At 36.7% G+C, this 20874-nt stretch overlaps 1 protein-coding gene and 1 pseudogene across 2 annotated transcripts in view; one reads left to right on the top strand and one right to left on the bottom strand.

Moving 5' to 3' along the window:
* The window catches only part of LOC145973178 (uncharacterized), a 31454-nt pseudogene extending 18095 nt beyond the window's left edge, over window positions 1-13359 (bottom strand). The window contains exons 1-7 of the transcript XR_014439383.1: window positions 12881-13359; window positions 12004-12202; window positions 10690-10939; window positions 3852-4059; window positions 2420-3386; window positions 1366-1477; window positions 305-1053 (exon numbers count right to left, since the gene is read on the bottom strand). The product of XR_014439383.1 is annotated as an uncharacterized LOC145973178 (transcript). The remainder of the gene's footprint in view (window positions 1-304; window positions 1054-1365; window positions 1478-2419; window positions 3387-3851; window positions 4060-10689; window positions 10940-12003; window positions 12203-12880) is intronic.
* On the top strand, window positions 11541-20870 carry LOC145973696 (pancreatic lipase-related protein 2). The gene is made up of 7 exons (XM_083103253.1): window positions 11541-12668; window positions 14109-14380; window positions 14690-14960; window positions 17546-17785; window positions 17888-18121; window positions 18386-18713; window positions 19369-20870. Exons 1-7 carry the CDS (start codon window positions 12509-12511, stop codon window positions 19472-19474), a joined length of 1611 nt encoding a protein of 536 aa, XP_082959379.1. The 5' UTR covers window positions 11541-12508; the 3' UTR covers window positions 19475-20870.
* The last annotated feature ends 4 nt before the right edge of the window (window positions 20871-20874 follow it).

Here is a 20874-nt window from a genome sequence, read left to right as displayed (position 1 = left end):
GAAATAAATCACATAATTAGAACATGTTACATATGATAGATACTAATATGATGTACGAAAGAAAGATATTATTAGATAAAAATTGTAAGATTATTCTAGCAATTTTTATCTTATGATGTTTCTTTTGTCGAATCATATGTATCGAGGATATACATATAATTTCTTGCAAAAAGTTTTTCGAAACAATATATGAAATAATATAAACATACAGAATTTCATAATATATTTAAGAATTGCTCTTTCTCTTAAAAAATTCTTTAAATTATTATGAAATAATATAAAATTAACACAAAATGATACTTACTTCGTAAATTTCCGATGGATGAAACTTTTTTTGCCCAGGTGCTTGATAGGTGCTCGAAGTACTTGGTTTCAAGATATTTTCTGTCGATTGCCGTGCGCTCGTCGATCGGAGCATATCTTTTATGCAAACAGATGAAAAATACTTCAAAATTTTTTTACTATGTCTCATTTCGAATTCGTACAGCCATTTTTCGTCTGCTTGTTTATATTTATCCCATGTAGGAGGATATTTTTTTTTTTTTGTTAAGGCGAATGTATAGGCATAATTGAGTAAATATTCCAATGCACAATAGCAACAAACGCAACCATTACGATTAGAATTATTATGATTTGTTTTCCAAACTTTCAAGTCTTCTAAGAATGAAAATTCCTCACTAAATGTAAAAACTCCATTATCTGATGTAAGTTTGTCATATTGGTATGACCTTTTTGACTGATTAAATTTTCCATATTCTATATATAGTTCATGCTCATCAATGTTATGTTGTTTTGCAACATCAGATATCTTTAACCGTTTAGATAAAATATCGTTTACTGCCGCTTTAAACTTATTTTTCGATACAATGTATTCTTTTTTCTTTTTTAACATATTAATTTTCTTATGCAAAGTATGACGATCTGCGAGATGAGTATATGTTGCAATAACATTTTCCTGGATGTTGTTATTTAAAACTTTTGCTGCGGCGTCGTCGAGCCATTTGCTCGGATGATTTCTGATATTTTGTTTAATAGCAGACATTGTGTATAAATCTAGCGAAATAATTAGATAATTATAGCATGCTTTGTAATACGATTGATAAAAAAGATATATAGTAAGATAAAATTATTCTATTATTTAATAATTCTTCGATTTTCATTTTTCAATGTTTGAAACGTTTTATTCAATTGTATCTATCGATATTCAAAGATAAATATATTTTTGAAATCAAGTTATTCATAACAATACGTGAAATAATGTTAACAATATATAGGATCTTACTGTGTATTTGAGTATTATTATATCTTAAAAAATCCTTTAAATAATTTTAAAGTAATATAATCGAAGCAAAGAATAATACTTACAAATAGAATCAAAGAACAAATTTTATTTAAAACATCAGGTAATTGAGCGGACTACGTATTTGATCTACTTGTAAACAGAAGCGGATTGACAATGAAATAACCGGTCACCGATCTGAAACCAGGAATTTAAGCCAGCTTAATAAAGCCTAGTTTACAACAAAAGTTAAACCTAACAAAAGTAAAGCTTAATTTACATTTGTATAAATTCTCTATGAATAATAAATAAATGACTTTTGAAGCCATTATTCGAATTATTTAATATTGTATACTATATTTTTTCACTTATCTTTGCTCATGATATATGATAAAATTTAAAATAGTTTGTGTCGAGAATATTTGTATTGTTTACGATCTTTCATTAATAGAAAATTAATATTTGATAGAGAAACTATGTGTGAGGGCATTCGTTTTTTGACATGTTTTAATGTATTATGCAAACTATAGACATATATTCTTTGTTTTAATTGGAAAAATACAGCACATATCCTACACATTCGTGTACAACTTGTAAACATTAAAATATTGTCCACGCACTACATACATAATTATATACTAGATTTTAAAAGGTCTTATAAATTTTAAGAAATATGTTTCTAAAATGGCATTTGTAGCATTTTAAAATATTCATTTAATAAAAAAGAAGGAATGAGAGGTGTTTAAAGATTTTATGTATATGTTGAATGTTCTGTTTATGTGATTATTTTCTTTTTTATCTTCTAAATTAAATGAGACAAAATGTGTATCAAATAAAATGGACAAAGAAATTAAAAATAAAGAATTTAATTCTGAGCAAAATTGTTTTTCACAAAAATTGCGTTAGACAATAAAAAGGACACTTTTTAATAGAAAAGTGTACATTTCGATATATAATAACAATAGTGATAAAAATTATAACCCATTTTTCAAAACATACAGTATTTGATTTGACCAAATTATTTTATAAACTATACAAGTCTAATCTCTCTCTCTCTCTCTCTCTCTCTCTCTCTCTCTCTCTCTCTCTCTCTCTCTCTCTCTCTCTTTCGTGGTTTGAAAATTTACGGGTAACTTTTACCCTTTTATTTTAGTCTTGCTTTGTAGGCAATTTCTGAGTCCTGCATTAATTAGAAGTCTTGTCATCGGATGAAAAATCTTGTCGGTTTTGCCGCAGACCCCCGAAGCTTCCTTCGCACGATCATGTCGCCCTAATACTGTTGACATCTGCGCGATTTATCTTTCTTCAGCCGGGACGAATTCGTCGCATTGAAATGGTGGATACATCGTTAAGCTTTCCGAGGAATTCTACAAACGGCGGACATTCGTCATTGGCGATGAACTAACATCACCAAGTTAACGTTAGTATGCTGATTTGACGTATTCATTATTATAAATATAAAAACGTGCGACGCAAAATGATCAACTTTACACAGTGTTTTTAAAAGTAAAATTATTTAAAATAATCATTGTCTAAGAACTTTAGTCATTATTTCAAGGAAAAGGAATTCTGATAATTCTGATAATTCTTTTAAAATTATTATTTCTATTAAGAATTTTAATTATCACGTTTCAAATAAATATTTCTTCTATATTCGTACAACGATTATTCCAATAGAAAATAAATGTTTAAATAATGTTTTATAAATAAAACGCGCTTTATATTATTTAAAAATAATTCCTTTCGGGGAGAAGAGAGAAAGAAAAGAGAGAAGAGAAGAGAAAGAAAGGAAAAGAAAGAATGCGACAGAAGAAGAAAAGTAATCTGCATCTTTGGAGTGTGTGTATTTTTCTCGGCGCCATGCGCCGTTATGCGTATCGTCTGACGCACGCACGCCGCGCGATACGCGCTCCGTCATGTGGTATCAGCGCCGAGAGACGTCCCCGATCCCCAGGAGATCAGAAAGTCAACCGCGGCTACGGGCCACTGCTGTGTCTCACTGTCATAATATCCTAATATCCTCGGTGTCTATTCGTTTCTGTCCGCGGCGACAAACCTGGATAATTTACGAGGCCATCGACCGACCGTTGCTGCCTGGTTGCGTGCCCTGCGTATGATAGAGGATCCAATGAGCGTGCAATTAAGATAATATTATAGTATTCTTACCTACAGGAAATCTCAACTATGCGAATTGACGGCGAAATTGCAAACAAAGGGACATGGCAGCACAATTCAGATTTAATTGAATCATCAGTTCATTAATATACATTTTACAGGATATAAATATTGATATTTTCAGTTTCCCGATGTAAAATCCGTGTACTAATGAGATTATTGTCAGAGAGAGGTTCAAAGAAAGGAGAGGAAAATCCGATCAAGGTGAACAAAGATTTTTCCCGAGGCAGACAGGTTGACCGGTTTCGGTTGGAAATGTAGGGCGATCGGATCATGATTTCCTGCTATCGTTGACATCCTTGCCACGAGGCAAACGCAATTTTACGATAGGGTCTGTATAGGCCCGCGGCCAATAGCATCGCGACGCAACGGTTTATGAGGCAAGGGAATTTCTTACGATGGACTTTGAAACCTCCATGGTTTCCTGATTCTGCGTTCTTGCGTGCTTGAGAAAAAAAAACGCACTTTTTGACGCACTGCCGACGAGTTTTCGGATTCGTTTGTCCAAGACGCATCAGAAATCGATATAGAAATATAAAATTTGCAATTTGTGTGATCCAAATATTTTTGCTCTTCTCTCTTCTTGTAGAAAAATTTACATCAACCTGCAAATAATAAAAACAATTTTATGTTAATCACGTGCGTGTTAATATATAATATAATTTTGTAAAGCAATCGGAGAAAATTTATCGATAACTGCAATAGATTTGCTTCTGGTTTGACAAAGAGATAATTAGATTCGCAAACACAAATATTCGCTAAAATTGAAATTTTCCAATCGATACACGAAACAACCATGGCTAATCGCAACCCTATCCCACTTTTCACGCTAGTCGCGAACCGCGATCACGCCATGATTTCCTGATCGAGTCATCCGGAAGTTGACAAAAAACGCAAAGTTTTCGATGACAGTCTAAACTTGCGCAAACTCATTCGCGTCGTAAAATCAAGTCGCGATTAAAGTCGATCGAACCATGTATCAATTTTCATCCCGATTAATCTCGAGGATAGGCATCGAATCGATTTACGTCGCAAGTTTTACTTTCATCTTTCACGATTCGCTTTTACAATTTTTTCTGTAAAGAGACATATAGGCGTTCTTGCCCTACGGCTCCGCTTTAGGGCCCGTAATTGCCCTAATCGCTTCTCCTGCACGCGATATCCTCCACGCAAAGATGATTGCCTAATTCCATCTTCCTCGGTGCCAATTAGTATTCATGCGCAGTCGTGCACGCTCCCAAGGCACGGAGAGCTGCTTTCGTTCTCACGAACGACGAATCTTTTGTCGGCGACGACACGGTAAACAAGGGATTACAGGCGAACCGCTCGACGCTGATTTAAAGATAAACTAACGCAACAGGAATCCATGAGTCGCGAGGGACAACCCCTGGTGAAATTCCGCGGGACACCCTCTTGCAGCGCCAAGCTCGAGTCCTTTTATGGGAGAATTCACGACTCTTAATCCCTAAAGGGCATACGCCTACGCACTTTTACTAGGGAACCATGAAGAAAGGACTGGTTGAAACACGTGCGGAAGCCCTTCGGCAGTCCTGAGAAAGGGATCCGCCCTCCCGTAACAGCCCCCTTGTATATGGCGTATTTACGAACTTTCCGGAACAACGTTAATGTAATACATACCATTGCGAGAAAACTACCGGTGCACTGCGATATGCATGTACCGAGCAAATGCGCGAGTGCAAGAGTCTCGCTTTGCGAGGATTCGTCAGGACAAATATGCATTGATATAAAAATAATAATATACATATATATATATAACATAACCATTATTATAATATTATACGATGTTGCAACGGCCTCGAAAAAATTGCAACTTTAAAGAAAAGATCGCGTACGTCGAGCAATAATAGGGTAACAATGCGATGACATTTGCGATTAATAAATAGAATTTTTGTTTTGAAAGAGAAAGAGAAAGATGGCAATTGGCAATATGTAGCGTTATGCGATTGGGTTATGGATCAAAGAGATACATCCGATATGTAAAATCATGCTCGACTCTCAGCGACGAAGGATAGCTATCCACGTGGTTTCGCCACTTCGAAAAGTGAAAGTCAAATCAGCGTTGAGGTTTAACAGGATACCATGAACCGGTCGACAAATTTTTGAGATCGATCTCTCGATAGCCGTTTCGCGCGAGCATATCACACACGGCGCGTATCGCCAACAAAAGATGATTTATCGTAACATCTTGGACTGTATTTCATCGCGGTAAATTATTAATACGAGAATGAAAGGGGAAAATCGAGAATGGAAAATCAAGAACCGTTACTTTCCAAGGTACACGTATACGATATTTATAAACTTGTGCGGTACTGAAATTTGAGAGAACCCGTTACAAAATAGCGTTAGAAATTTAAGAAACTACATTTTAGTAAAATCAATTTTTTTGGTCCACAAAATATTTTACTTTTTCTTCGGATGCGGAAATAGCATCTCGCAGATTGCAAGACATCGCTTTGTTTTATACGTTCTAAAATTTTGATCTTAATTTAGAATCTTAATTTAGAAAATTGGCATCTCGCGTGTATTCTTTGTATATTTAGCGATACATACACACATCTCTATTAATAAACTTTGACAATTAAAAGAAAAAAACAAAATAAGATCAAAAGAAAGAGAGATAAAAAGAAGCGATGTTCTATTGAACTATCTTACATGTATGAAAAAGAAGAATTACATTTTTCTCTAAATTGGATTTACATAATGCGGCTTGTCTAGAGAGCATTCTCGGAGATATGCTCTCCTAATCGATGTCATCAGCCGACTTCCCTTCAACGGCGACACGTTCATTGTCGACGAAGGCGTGTTCCGGACGCGTCGTAGAATTATAATCGAGTCGCGCGTTGACCCCTTTAGGGCCGTCACGCGAAGGGCCGCGTTCACAGGGTCTTAGAACATGCATGTAAGTATTTTGGGGACTCTCGGCCCTGTTACACCATAATCCCTAAGGGCGATGGCGCAACAGAGACTCGGCAGAGACATGGCGTCAAGAGCCTAATCGAATGCTTGAGCAATCGTGTTGGTCTGATATTATCGTCTTCCTAGTAGAAACGGAAGGAAAGAACAGGCCACTCTTTCCTTAGTGTAATAATCATTTAAACGGAGTCGTTAACGATTTTATTAAACGTCTTGTTAATAATTCACATGTTATTGCGTTTATATATATATATATATATATATATATATATATATATATATATATATGTATGTATGTATGTATATATATACACATATTATAAAAATTGTTAAATATTATATATATTCTATATGAAAGCAATATAAAAATTATAATGTCATTTTGCAAGAAAATAATTTTATCTCTGGTTCGATTACGCAAACCAACAAAAACATGTTTGTAAAAACATTTCGTTGAAATTGTCGGTGGAAAAATTTTATCTGATACACGATTCGCGTGATGGAAGAGACAGATATTAATCGTTTATTATCAATTCGGGAGAATTTTTCATCTTTCTGCCACGCGCATTTATACCATCAAGATTATTTCGCGTATTGCATTTTTATTTGAATACTTGGCTTGTATACATTAATTCCTTATCAAACGTGACTGAAACTAAAACGCATTCGCGAAAGATTTGATCGCACACGATAATTGCAAAGTTTAAATATCTTTGTTTTTTTTTTTGACGTTCCACATTAGATTAAAATGTTATAATTACAACTGAAATAGCTTTAAAATCGACTGCAGCATAAAAGTTTATTGTTATTCATTTGGATTCCGAGACATCAATTTAGCGAGAAATCTCTTTAAAATTAAATCGATACAAGTTCAAGCTTTTGTTGAGAATCTGATCCATTCCGAATCAAAGTATAATTTTTTGACTCGCAGTCCATGCGCTTTTAAATTTTTAAACCGCGAATTTTTAGCCCATAAAAAAAACACTGAAAATTTCACTTTGGTTAGCGATGCGGAACGCACAATACGCACAACTGGCGTATGTCGCATCGCGTCATCTCGCTACGCCGTTTTCATGTTCGCCTGGTAAAAAAATGAAGTTCGTTTTGTATGAACCTTTTTTTTCCTCCGGTCCCGCGAAATTGGCGCTTAATTGTCCGCGCGCTACAACCACTTGAGAGACGCGCGATTAATAACTTGTCGCGTCGATTTTTGCACGTCGGATTCATGGCACGTTCAAAGGGTTACGCAACCCCAGACGGACACGTGTCGGCGAGTGGAACAGGGTTTCATGAAGACGGACGAAGTGTTCGGATCGAAGTGCGCGGCCCTACAAAGGCGTGTCGAGAAGGAGACGATTGGGGCGAGAGAAAACCCGACAAAAAACCGAAAAGGATCAATCGAAATACGATCTGCGAATTTCTGAATCTTGTCTTCAAAGTCGAAAATTTCTTTTTTTCTCGATATATCTTTTCTTTATATTTCTAATGAGGTACATGGAAGTCTTGTCCTTATTATTAAACTCTTATCATTTTATTATTCTGTGAAATTGAATTTTATGAAGACGTCAGATTGTGAATTTTGTAAACATGCAAAGTGCAAACGATCAATTGCGAAATTTGAAAAAGTACATTTGTACTTCTCCATTTCGCGTGAGGCATATCGCACTCGTATCGGATTCCGATATTTTAATATTTGAAAACCGCCCTCGGTTATCGTTTGGACGGGGCACACAAGTCAACAGTGACGAAATTCAAAGTTCGTAGAATTATTTACGTATTTATATGTTTGTGCGATAAGTTATTTTTCCGAAGCGAAATTATTGTTATTCACTCGGGATTTACATATCGATTGAAGAAATTAAAATGTTTATATATACATTATATATACATTGATTATATTGATTTTTTCTTCTTTTTATACAACTTTTAGTTCTACTTTCGAAAACAAATCTTCGTTCAATCGACCTACGTCCCGGCAACGCAATACGTTATCTGATGTACATTGACCAGAATATTCTTAACTGCAAACGATGACAAGTCAATGGTACAAGGTACAGTCTTCACCGAGACACATTTGACGTACGTTTCATCGAATAAAAAATTTTTAACGCGAAGAAAGAGAGAAAAAGAGAGAAAAAGAGAGAAAAGAAAATAATTAACGGCTATATTAAATTTAAGCACGTCATCGTTATATACATTGATAAATATTTATTCAATCGCGTCGAAATTAAACATGCTTAAGTAATCTACCCTTTAACCAAAAGCGATTTTTAACAATTAAGTAATCGCGCTAATAAATAAAATCGAGAAAACGCAAAATAACAAACGGTTATTTAAGTAAAAGATATGAGTAATTGAAAGAAATGAAAACTTTCTTTTAAGAAGGATTATAAATAGAAAAATAATTATACAATTTTATGATATAAACGAGAAATAAACTACATTATAATTATATAACGACACGCGGTACACAGCGTCGTTACTTCATTAATCAAATATTACGTAAAGTGCAACGTTGGTTAGTTGCGGCCGAGCTCCGATGAATAATTAGCAATTTAACTGAACGGCGCTTCGTGTGTGGGTCGTTTTACGTTACTGGCGCGACGACGTAAATCACTTTACGGCTCGGTCGAGCTCGAAGGACACCTTACACGGAGGCGCATGAATGATAGATGGGAATAAATGGATGGGGATTGGATAGGGCAATGTAACAGGGTAGCAAGGGTTGGCAGGAGCGTTTCAAGGGCTCCTTCAAGGTCAAAGGGGGGCGGCGATCTGTCGTTCGTATCATTAAAGACCCGCGTTATACCGTCCGTTGCTGCCCACGCTCGTGAATAATGCGCGAATAATTTACATTCGATCTCTGGCCTCCCTTTTTCGCCATTCATCATTTCGCCATTTTCTTTCGCGCACGCAATATACTTATGTAGTTAATCGGCAATTACAACGAAATTTATTGCAATTCAACGTCAGACTCGACACGCCCGCCCACATACACACATATACACAAAGTGGCTTAATAATATTTCATTTTAAAATGATACATGATTGTGGAGTTAATATAATTCTAATATATTCTTTATAAGTCTACACGAAATATATGTGTAAAATAAATATATTTTGTGATGGTATTTTTAAAATTCATCAGGCTAAGATAGTGTAAAGGTAGATGCAATCGCGGAAGAATCGCGACAGGGTTGGCGCGCGGATCCTGTATTCGGTTGTTCTCGGGGTTGCAACCCTCCCCCGAACGCGGTCCGCGCGCAGCTGTCATTCATACTTTTCGCGGTAATCACGATGCAGCAGTCGTACGATTCGGCTACCAAGTCCGCAGAAATGGTCAGGAGCCCCGTTCTCGGCCGCGCGATTTCGCTAGACGTTTCCTGGGCAACGCGAGACGTTTCCTCGGCAACGCGAGACGTTTCCTGGGTAACACGTGAGACGTCTCGGGGGTGCGCGGTATTAGGGATTCACGATCGGCCAGGAGGCCGATTTTCAACGCCACCCGGGGGTGACTCGCAAAGGGGGATGTTTGGGGGATATGCGGGGCTTCGTTTACGCAGGCAGGAGCTCTATCGGGGTCGATGGCACCCCATAGGGCGGCGCGCCAATTCTATGGCGTGCGTTACTGGCTCTCGACCCAACCCGTATATCGATCGGTTCGATACCTTTTTATGCCGGAAAAGGGCTCTTGTGTCCTGTCCCTGACGTGTGAGGCCCGCTTTGTATTGTGTTATTCAACGAATTTTGTATAACGAGACTTGGGTTTCGTTTACTCGCCAAGAAAAACAGTTGCGAGAATCTGTTTTAGTTATCTGTTTAACACGGTATTTTCTTAAGATTTTTCATATCGTTTATACAAAGAATCTGTTTTAGTTAACACGGTATTTTCTTAGGATTTTTCATATCGTTTATACACACACACATATATACATTGCTTATAAATAATCCGCTTAAAATATAATAAATGTACATGTGTGTGTGTGTGTGTGTGAGAGAGAGAGAGAGAGAGAGAAACAGTGAATTTAAATATTTATATATTATTTAATATATTTTTTATTTTATTTTTTTTTATTTTATACTATATATTACCTAATAATTTGAATCACTAATACACCTATTTTCAACATTATACATTTAAGAATGTGCTATAAATTTTCACAGAGTTACAAGGATCTAGAGCGTTATAATCATCGCATAAATTATTCTCGTATATCTTTGGTGAATAAAAATCGAACTAGATGCAACAAAGCTCTTTCCTACACTCTACTCAGAAATTTCCCGATAAAGGTTTCTCTTACGTGATTGCAGGAGCCGTACTTTAATAATGCGGAGAATACTCGTCGTGCTACTTGAAACAGAGAGAAAACGAGGACAATTTAACGAGCACTTTAAGTGGCTTTGATCCGGTTTAATTAGCCGCGAGCCGCTGGACCACCGGTGGATTTATCGTCTTGTATTGTCCGAGAAGAAGAGTGTTTCCACGAATAGGCGGTCTCTACAAAAAGGTGGCGGTCCTTTTGAAGACTCTCGACGACATCCCGTGGGATTCTGTGAAAACAGTATTTCGTTTAATGACTTGCTTCACACACACACAGACAGGTCCTTATGTTAGTAAGGACCAGCCAATCAGTCGACAAGAACTTTTTAAGTGTTTCGGGGCACGACAGAAAATTGAAGAATTTGATGGAATTATTCAAACTTAAGGAATAATTGTATATAAACTGCTTTAAAATATTATAATTCTCTCTACAAGTATCGATTATAAATATTGTATTCTATTTAGTCACGTAATTTTTAATATTTCTGCAACTGTGTACAAAAAAATAATGTAAAGCACACAGTAAATATACACAGTAAATATTTTTTAAAGACTAATTAATTGTAGAGAGAGCGAGAGACAGAGAGAGAGGGAGAGAGAGACATAAAATAAATTTATTTGTTACAAAAATTTTTTTCGCACGATGGCTCGTAAGTATAACACATATAGAAAATTCTAGAAAGATTCATTAGATTGAAATGACCATCTCCTATTCCCATCTCGAAACCGGATAAGAACGCTTCGTGAAAGAGAACAGCTCCTCCTGGAGTGGGGCGAACACGCATGAAGTTCACATGGGTCAGCAGAAATTTGAGTGATTAGTGCCGATCAGTGGACCCGGGATCATCGAGAACGCTTGACTGCGACCGTGTCATCGCTTCCACATGCGTCTCGATATTTCTCTCAACGGTTCGATTAACGTTTGTGAGATCGATAAATCGACCCGAGCAAGAGTTGTTTTTAGTGCAATTCGAAAATTATCTAACGACGAAAAAAAATATTCAATTTTTATAAAAGACTATTTAAATTAAATTATCCAAGTTTATAACACTTTTAAAAGTCATTTAAGTAAATATATTAATTACGTGCACTCTCGAAGATTTAAAAAAAATCGAAGAGATATTAACGATTCAAGATAACGCTGTCAATTGGCGTGGTACACGCATGATATAAATTTCGTTTATTCCGCAACAGACGCTTAATATCGGGATCGTTGCCGACACGAGTACTATCACGAGCCGCCTTTACGTCAGTCGATTTTTCATTATTATTACTGATACCGAGTGTGACTTACTTAGAGTAGCTGACAGTGACGAATCGACCCGCCGACGAGATAGACATTTAGAGAGCTCACGAGATCTTTGGACACAGTCAAGAGCCAAGGACGTCGCGATCACGTCTGCAGTATTTCTTTCTTCTTCAACCGATCGATACAAAGTTCGAGAAACCAAAATCCTCGGATGTTTATGTGCGTCGCGCGATTCTTCGAGGGGCTACAATAACAGAGGATAAGGAAAAAGGTGTTCTTAATCAGCTGTAATTAACTTCACGGGAAACGCGTTCAAACGTTAAGAGAGACTGTGATATAATCTAATTTTTGATATATATTTTTAATCTTTTAACGAAATTCTTCATTCAGTTCCACGCCGATTGTTAATTCGAATCAAATATTCGACATGTAATATCTATCATACATACATATAGTACACAAGAAAGCGAGATATTATAGGAATATCGAGCAAGTTATAAACCAAACAACATATACATATAACACTTGTCAACACGAAGAATATTTCAACATGTTTCTTAACGAGACCCTGTTCGTGCTGACGTACACGGCCGGTTTCATATCTGGCCTGCCGGAAAAAACAGATGTGAAAAATGTCAGTTTAGCCGAAAATATCACCACCACAACCTTATCGCCGGAAGAGGAAGAGAACAAATTCGATCTGGACGATCGTAAGTGTAAATTTTTCTTCTGAAAAATCTGTTTGATTTTTTATTGTCCGTTAACAATAAAAGATATAAAGAAAATAATATTTGTTTTTTGCGATAATAAAATAATGATTTAAAAATTATTTTTATTTAAACGTGTGAACAAAGAATTAAGATAGTAATCGAATATTCCCTTGTCGGAAGGGAATCATTCTAATAAAGAAAATGAGGCTTACTGTCTTTGCTCACGTGCAATCGTATTAATTGCTGATCCAACACGAAGACAAAACAGGGGTTTCGAAGAATTGATAAAGCTGCGCGCGGAGATATATCATGAACGCGTCTGATAACCCCTGAGAGAGTAATTCGTAGTGGCGTTCTTTCGTCGCTCGAAACTTGTTGATCCGATATAGAACGGTGAAGGACGGTGAACAAATCAGTTAGATATGTTTATTTTTGTCAGTGATGCACTATCTGTGCCGAAATTTTATTTACAATACACTAGAGCAATACAAAGCGCGCGCTTCGCGCGCGCCATTTGTTCTTTTGCATTATACATTTTAAATAATATATGCATAATGTATCATTTTCTTTTTAACTTTTTAATTTTTTTCTTCGGACAAACTGTCGTACGAACTGTCAAAATTTGTAATAACCACAAACAACAGCAACACAAATGACAGCTACTCACAATACGAATTAAGCGCAATAAAAGAACCAATCAGCATCGCGAAAAAGAGGCAATACACTTCGACACTTTCGAGTATCGACATAACATGCCTTTTTTAGAAAAGGAGGAGTAGCGTGAAATTCCTAACGAGAAGCTGATTCTTCGATCGGGTTTCAATTTTTTTTATTTTTTCATGCAAAATATTTTATGCTTTTATATTGTTTATGATACAGTTGATTGAAGTGCAAATGGATCGCAAAAATTTTTTATGTATTGAATAACATTTTAAGTTATAGGATTTTTTTATAAATTATGCAAATTTGTGAACATGATCAAAAATAAAAAAGATTTACAAAATTGTCATGAATCAGAATATTTTATGCTTTTCTTTTGTTTATGATACAGTTGATTGAAATGCAAATGGATCGCAAAAATTTTTTATGTATTGAATAACATTTTAAGTTATAGGATCTTTTTATAAATTATGCAAATTTGTGAACATGATCAAAAATAAAGAAGATTTACAAAATTGTCATTTAAATATGGTGGGACTATATATGGACGCACGTTATTTAACTTACAAAAAAACATTTCTTTATTTATATTCGTTTTTATAATATTGAATTAATTTTAAAAGTGCGAATAATTATATTTTATTTAAAGATTCCTAAAGATTTCAAAATAATTGTGTATTTTAAGAACTTGAAAAAAATTCTTGAGTTAAATATATTAAATTTTTCATTAAATCTTTTGATCCCCTATAAATAAAGAGTAAAAAGTATTTATTTAATCAGAATGGTACATGTGGCGATGCTTCGAGCCGTACGGTTGTTTCTATATCGGAGAACCTTGGTCCGGAGAAAACCGACCGGTGTCTACATTTCCGGCACGTCCGGATAGCATCAACCCCCGTTATGTATTTCATACGCACAAACAGGTCGATCAGATCTATGAGCTGAAGATTGATGACTTTGATACGATCCGGAAGACGCCCTTGAATAAAAAGAACAATTTATATTTGATCATCCATGGGTTTCTTGAGAATGGCGACAAGACTTGGGTCCTGGTGAGCATATCCTAAGATTTTTGAGAAAAATTTTATAGAGATATAAGACATATATGCACACATATATACATATATATGTAAAATATTTGAGAGAGAATTAATGAGATTAATTAAATTTTAATTAAAAATGATAAGAGGATTTTATATATTTATTAGTTTTTTACTATTCTCTCAAAAACAAATTATATTATATATTCTATTTTTATAATTTAATATTCTTTATATTTCCGTGAAATTTGATTGTTTTTGAAAAGAAATTTGCCGCTTTAATATGATCGTACAGTTAATCTAAATATCTTAATTGGTTAGAGAATGATGAAGGAACTGCTGTTGAAAGAAGACTGCAACGTCATTATTGTCAATTGGCTCGACGGTGCAGGACCACCTTACACGCAGGCCGTGGCCAACACGCGACTCGTGGGCGCAATGACAGCTCGTCTGGCGGCTCAGCTGATCGAGATCGGCGAGATATCATCCTCGAGGATGCACTGCATCGGACACAGTCTGGGCGCCCACACTTGCGGCTACGTCGGCTACATCTTGAGCTATCGATATGGCTACAAGCTCGGTCGGATCACAGGTACAATCGGATAATTATAGTGCGTATAATTTTGGCGCGAATTTCACGAAGCACAAGAAGCGCGAGAAAACTTTTATACTTTTATCAATTTTTTTCAAACTCTCTGAGAACTCGTACATCGCGCATCAATTCGTAAGCGAAACTTTACACGATCCATAGGTGAGACTAAAAAATGATCGATTAAATAATCTTCTCAAATATTACATACGCGATAATAAATTGCGACAGAAGGAGATGTGTCGAGGGTCTCTTTATGAAAGGCTTAAGAAGAAGCGTGCGTAACACAGGAAAGCGAGAGATGAGAAGGAAGGTAAACGCAGGAGTGAAATGAGTGACAGGGGTATGCAAATTTGCAAAAGAAATGCGACGTAAACGCGTGCGCGCACAAACACATTCGTGCCTTTCTTTTTCTCCTTTCTCTCATTTTTCTGACGATCAATGTCGGAGCCGGTCGCTTGTCCCCTCTCGCGGTCGTAAACAGCTCGGAGCATTACGAAGATAGCCGATTGATTCGCAGATGATCAGGATAGCAGTTGTCGCAGGAGTATCTCGCTCGAAAAAATTTAATGTCAGGTCGGTCTTTTTATTAATCTTGATAAAAAAAAGTGGGGGTTTATTGCAATAATCAATGATGAGAAACAAGATGTCACTTTTCGCACTCGCTACAATTTTATCTTTTAATTTTTTCAAACCTGAAGAAAAAATTTTATATTTTTATTTTATTTATAGCCATATTTATAGTATGGTAAATAAAAAATAACAATAATCACATCATTTTGGCGAAAATATAGATACATAAGAAGAGAAAAAAGAAGAAAAATGTTTAACTATTTGATTATATAGCGTATAATGTTCAGAACATTTCAACTTTCTATCGAAGTCTCCATTACACGAATTTATCATTTAAAGGATCGGTGAAATTTTCGCAAACGTAACGAGCAAAGACTCGAAGACGAGTGACAATATGATTCGCTGCAGCAGACAAATAGAGGACGAGCGATCGTAAAAGCAACGATCGTAAAATACTTTCGTTGTACTTTCCTGCGTGATTCGTGCCATCGATGGATTTATGTAACGTGCGATATATCCGCGCGATATCGTATAAAGACTCGCCAGAGCTTGTTTAACGATTCGCCGCAACACGCGGAAATTAAGAGAATCATAAGTTCGGAGTATAAATAATCGGCTGGAACGATTATTTCCATTCTCTTTTACGCGTGACTTAGACTAACATGCCTACTTGTTATGTAATTGATCACAAAAAGCACGAGCGCGTTCAGAGAAAGAGCTTCGCGAAATTCCTCCTCCTCTTCGTTACAATCGATAATATCGAACCTATCCGATTGGAGGTGGACGAGTTTACGGTCGTTACGTAAGCTATCGATCCCATCGGGAACTACCAGGATAACAGAAGGAGACACGAAGTGTGTTAACAAGGACGACGGCGGGGTTTATAATCGTCATGGCCGCGAAACGAGACCGCAGAATTCGCTGAGGGTTGGCGAATCGACGCTTTCTCTCCGCCTCGACGCTTACCCCTTGGCGAGGAGAAACATCCCCTAACGAGAGGGAGAAATGAGAGAGATACCTACCTTGGTATGCAGAAGCAGTCAGTTCATCGAAGATGAAGACGAGAAAGACGTGCTCCTGGATGTGCGTCCGGAGACGAGATTGCGGTAAACAACCGGAATAAGAGAGCACGTTGTTTCAAGAAGTGGCAGAGGAGGATAGCAGGAGAATAGGCCTCGTGTCTCCGAACAAGGACGAGGAAGATAATGGGATATTATCAGTCGCAGGCGAGGAAAAATTATCGGATCGTTCACCATCGATTCGTCATCCTGTAGAAATGAATTCCCTTTACTCACCGAGTATCTTCAGTAAAAAATTTGCCCGTAAATTTGAAAATATTCAGCCGAAGAACGCACTAAGAACGTGAATGTAACGAGCGACTTTCTTTCGCGAACTATTAATTTATTGTCTCTCGGCAAGCCGCAAAATAACTTCCGCTTTTATGCAATGCAGTAATACGACGGAACGTTCGGTAACCCTTACGTGAGATCCGTTCATATATTTCGAAAGTCGTACAAGACGCGTACAACCTATTAAGATTTAGAGAGGTATATGTCAATTCTAAGAATGACAACGTATCATAAAATTATCTATGATAGTCATCGACTTGACATTTTTACTCGAGACATTGATTCAGAACTCTTGTTGTGACAGTCACGCAACGACTGTTATTGTTGATTTATTGCATTAACGTCGTTTTTCATTCATTGAAAATATATTTAATTAAAGACATTAAAGATGCAAGACAGAAAGACACAAGTCGAAGATTTTTTAATCTTCTCGCATGCTTCGTGAAATGCTTGAAAGAGAAAGATGTGTATAACAAAATTAAAAAATTATCTCCGTTAGAGAGGCCTTAAATTGTCCTTGTCTTCAAATATGTTCGCGCCTTTTGACGCAGAATTTATTTTTTCTTTGTTGCATATTTATTTTAAATTCTCATCTATATTCGTGCATCAAAGGATCGTCGAAAAACTATGCTCGTTAATGTTTTTCGTCGCTATTTTACTCACAAGGTCTCGATCCGGCGGAACCACACTTCAGCAACACCTCGCCGATGGTCCGGCTGGACCCAACGGATGCGACATTCGTGACAGCTATTCACACGGATTGCAATCCTTTTATCAGCGGCGGCCTCGGTATTACGCAACCGGTAGCGCACATTGATTTCTACCCGAATGGCGGCCGCAATCAGCCCGGCTGTAACGAGGGTGTGCTCAATTTCATCACCTTGGAACGCGGCAGTTTCTTTCGAGGTGAGTCTGGTTATTTAATATTCATTAGACACTTCAGCATACATGATACGAAAGAAAAGAGAAATTAATACGCGAGATTGATACGCGCGGTCCTCTTTTCAGGAATCAAGAGATTTCTAGGATGCAACCATATCCGCAGTTACGAGTACTTTATCGAGAGCATAAACAGTCCATGCCCCTTCTTAGCTGTGCCATGTAACTCTTGGGACAAGTTCCAGGAGGGCAGCTGTTTCGATTGCGTAAACCAATACTGTCCCAGATTCGGACTGGACGCTCAGCCCGGAAACTATCACGCGACCGTATACCTCATGACCGGACATGACAGACCGTTTTGCAGTTAGTAATGACTCACTTATATTAGAATTTAAATCACTATACATATACGTGCGAATCGCTTATATTTTTAGTCACAACAAGTTAAATGAAGAAGACAATCGAAGATTGTAGTAATTGTTTTAATATTATGAAATTGATTACGTGTTTCCGAAATTTAAAAATATCTAATATGTGATGAGAAGAAGAGAACAAGCATATTTTAATTTAATTACATTATCAGAGAAGGAAAGATATATAATATATTTAATTTACTGATGACTGCAGAGGGCCACTACAAGGTAACGATAAATATCTCCAAGACAAACGAGAGCTTATCGTATGGCGGGGAAGTCGGGATGTTTGTCGTGCGCGCGATTGGCGCGAATGGCAAGAAAACCGAAAAGATGCAGCTGAGCTCGACCTCGAAATACTACGAGCCTGGTAGTACGCACACAATCGTACTGCCTGGAGATATTGTGGGCAAGCCAAACTCGGTCGAGATCACCTGGGAGTATCAGACCTCGGTCTTCAACCCGCTTACGTGGAGGCTACTTCATACGACGCGGGCTTATATAGACTCGTTGACCATCAAAAGTCTGGAGACTGATCACGAGTAAGAATTTTGCGTATTTCTTACCTCGCGACTTTTTTTATTTCGTTATCGATGATGTAATATTTCTAGCGGAAAGCACCTGATTAGCCGAAGTCCTTGAACACGCAAGGTCCATATACACGCGATGTCTTTGCTGCCCTCTGCTGAAGTTTTAGAAAGTCATTATTTCAATTATATATAATTTGTCGTAGCTAGTACATTTAACGCATGAACTATTACAAATAATCATTTAAATAGTATTTTGTTTAAAAAAGAAGAATATTATTCGAAAATTTATTTTTTTCCATACAAATTCACAGGAAATATTTGTGCAAAAATTGACATAATATAATAATTGATATTATTTTTTACTTTAAATATTATTTCACATATCTTTTTGTTCACTCTTGTGTCTATATAATTTTTTATGATTTTATAGCTTCGTTTTCTATGCAATTCGCACTGTACATTTTTATTATATTTCGACAGTGACATTTGAAATGAAAAGGAAAGCGTACTTACTGATTAGAACGAATAAATGAACGAACTATTGACATTTAAAGAGACATAGACGTAAAGAGACGCACATACATCACAAATAATTATACAACAGTTAAGTAATCGACTCTTATACGCATTGCGTAAATTCATTCTCCGGGTTTTCCTTTTTTTTCAGAATCACCTTGTGTCCGGATAATACGAAAACGCTGATCGCAAACCAGCCAAAGATTTTGACTGTCGAAAACTGTCGCAACACGGAACACAACGCAATCTCCACGTAAAGAATCAACCCCCACACGTGCCTCTTTTCTCATAATCAAGAATTAGATCTCGCTACTTGAAACCGGTAAAATTTTCTGACAGGTTTCGACATTACAGACAAAAATGATCTCTATACTTAACCGCGAAAATTAGCGTAGAGTGAATTTTGCACTGTCCGGGTAATAAGAAAGTTCAAATCACCGAAATTACAACACTAGTTTCGAATCAATGTTCACAACGAAATCGCTGACAAAGACTGATGACCTGCTCGTTATTGCGAAATAATACTCCTTAACTATCATTCGTGTGAAGAAATTTTGAAAGTTCTAAAATCAATCCAGCTGTCCACTTTTGTAAAAATACAAAGAATAAAAAAATATCCTTTCATTCCTCACGATGTTTCAATATCGGTTGAAAGACGTATAATGTAGAATTGCAGAAATAATCACCGTAATTTGGGCGACGCCTACACTTTTCATAGAACTTTTCACTTTCATACGAATGACAGTTAATCTCCGGAAACTCCGGCATTTCCGATTCAATCCAAGTTGTTCATTTTGCGACTGTCATAGGTGAACAGCCGATCGTTGAGCGAGGCGAACGCGAATCACGCATAATAGCGCCGGTTTCCCTCGCAACCAATGGCAAAGTCACGATCCTTTCACTGTCATTATGTGCCAGGAGTCTCTTTCTCTCTCTCTTTCTCTCTCTTTTTCTTTCTTTCTTTCTTTCACTCTGACATTCGCTTTCATGCGACGCTGTCGTCGTCGTTATCGTCGTCGTCGCACCGATAAATTGCCGCTGACCCCATAATTTATGTTCATAAGTGCATTAATTCCATTTTGTTCATGAGAGACTAATCTAATGACGATAATGGCGTAACTAATGACTTGATGACGCGATGGGCATTTCGATGTTCCGACGCAAAGAGAAGAAAGGGAAAGAAATTAAACTTTCGAGGTAAGAAAGAATGCATCGTACTCGCGAATTCGAAGGACGCGATAATATTATATAATGAGTATTTGTTTGTTCCGTTACAACGAGTCGTTATAACATTCTAGTGATTTTGCAATTTCACTTGCCGCGCAACGAATTAAGAAACGTAAAGTGAGCCCGACACGATTTCTGTATGTATCTTCGAATCACGAAGAATCAGACGAATCAGCTGATTTAATCCCTTCGATTCCTGTAGACTTCAATTCTCATTATCAGAGAAGAAAAAGGGAGAAAAAGATTTTATAATGGATAGATTTAGCACAACGATTTTCCCTGTAATGTAAGAAGTAGGATCTGAGGATTTTTAAGTTAAATTCAACGAGCTAAGCTGGAGAGTTTAATGCAATATATAAGAATTATTTAATTTCTAATCAACGCATATATATTTATATACAAATAATCCATTACTTGGCATATATATATA

This window comes from Camponotus vicinus, unplaced genomic scaffold (assembly GCF_025532165.1).
Source record: "Camponotus vicinus isolate PSW18456_S1 unplaced genomic scaffold, iyCamVici1.0 SCAF_6, whole genome shotgun sequence".
Classification (NCBI taxonomy): domain Eukaryota; kingdom Metazoa; phylum Arthropoda; class Insecta; order Hymenoptera; family Formicidae; genus Camponotus; species Camponotus vicinus.
This window is presented reverse-complemented; position numbering and strand designations above follow the sequence as displayed.

What these genes read in the sequence shown, in the direction of transcription:
- LOC145973696 (XM_083103253.1), top strand. Translation starts at nt 12,509, where the DNA reads ATGTTTCTTAACGAGACCCTGTTCGTGCTGACGTACACGGCCGGTTTC. An exon ending in GCGACAAGACTTGGGTCCTG is followed by an intron (nt 14,381 to 14,689) that starts GTGAGCATATCC and finishes TTAATTGGTTAG; the next exon opens with AGAATGATGAAGGAACTGCT. An exon ending in CAAGCTCGGTCGGATCACAG is followed by an intron (nt 14,961 to 17,545) that starts GTACAATCGGAT and finishes TTTACTCACAAG; the next exon opens with GTCTCGATCCGGCGGAACCA.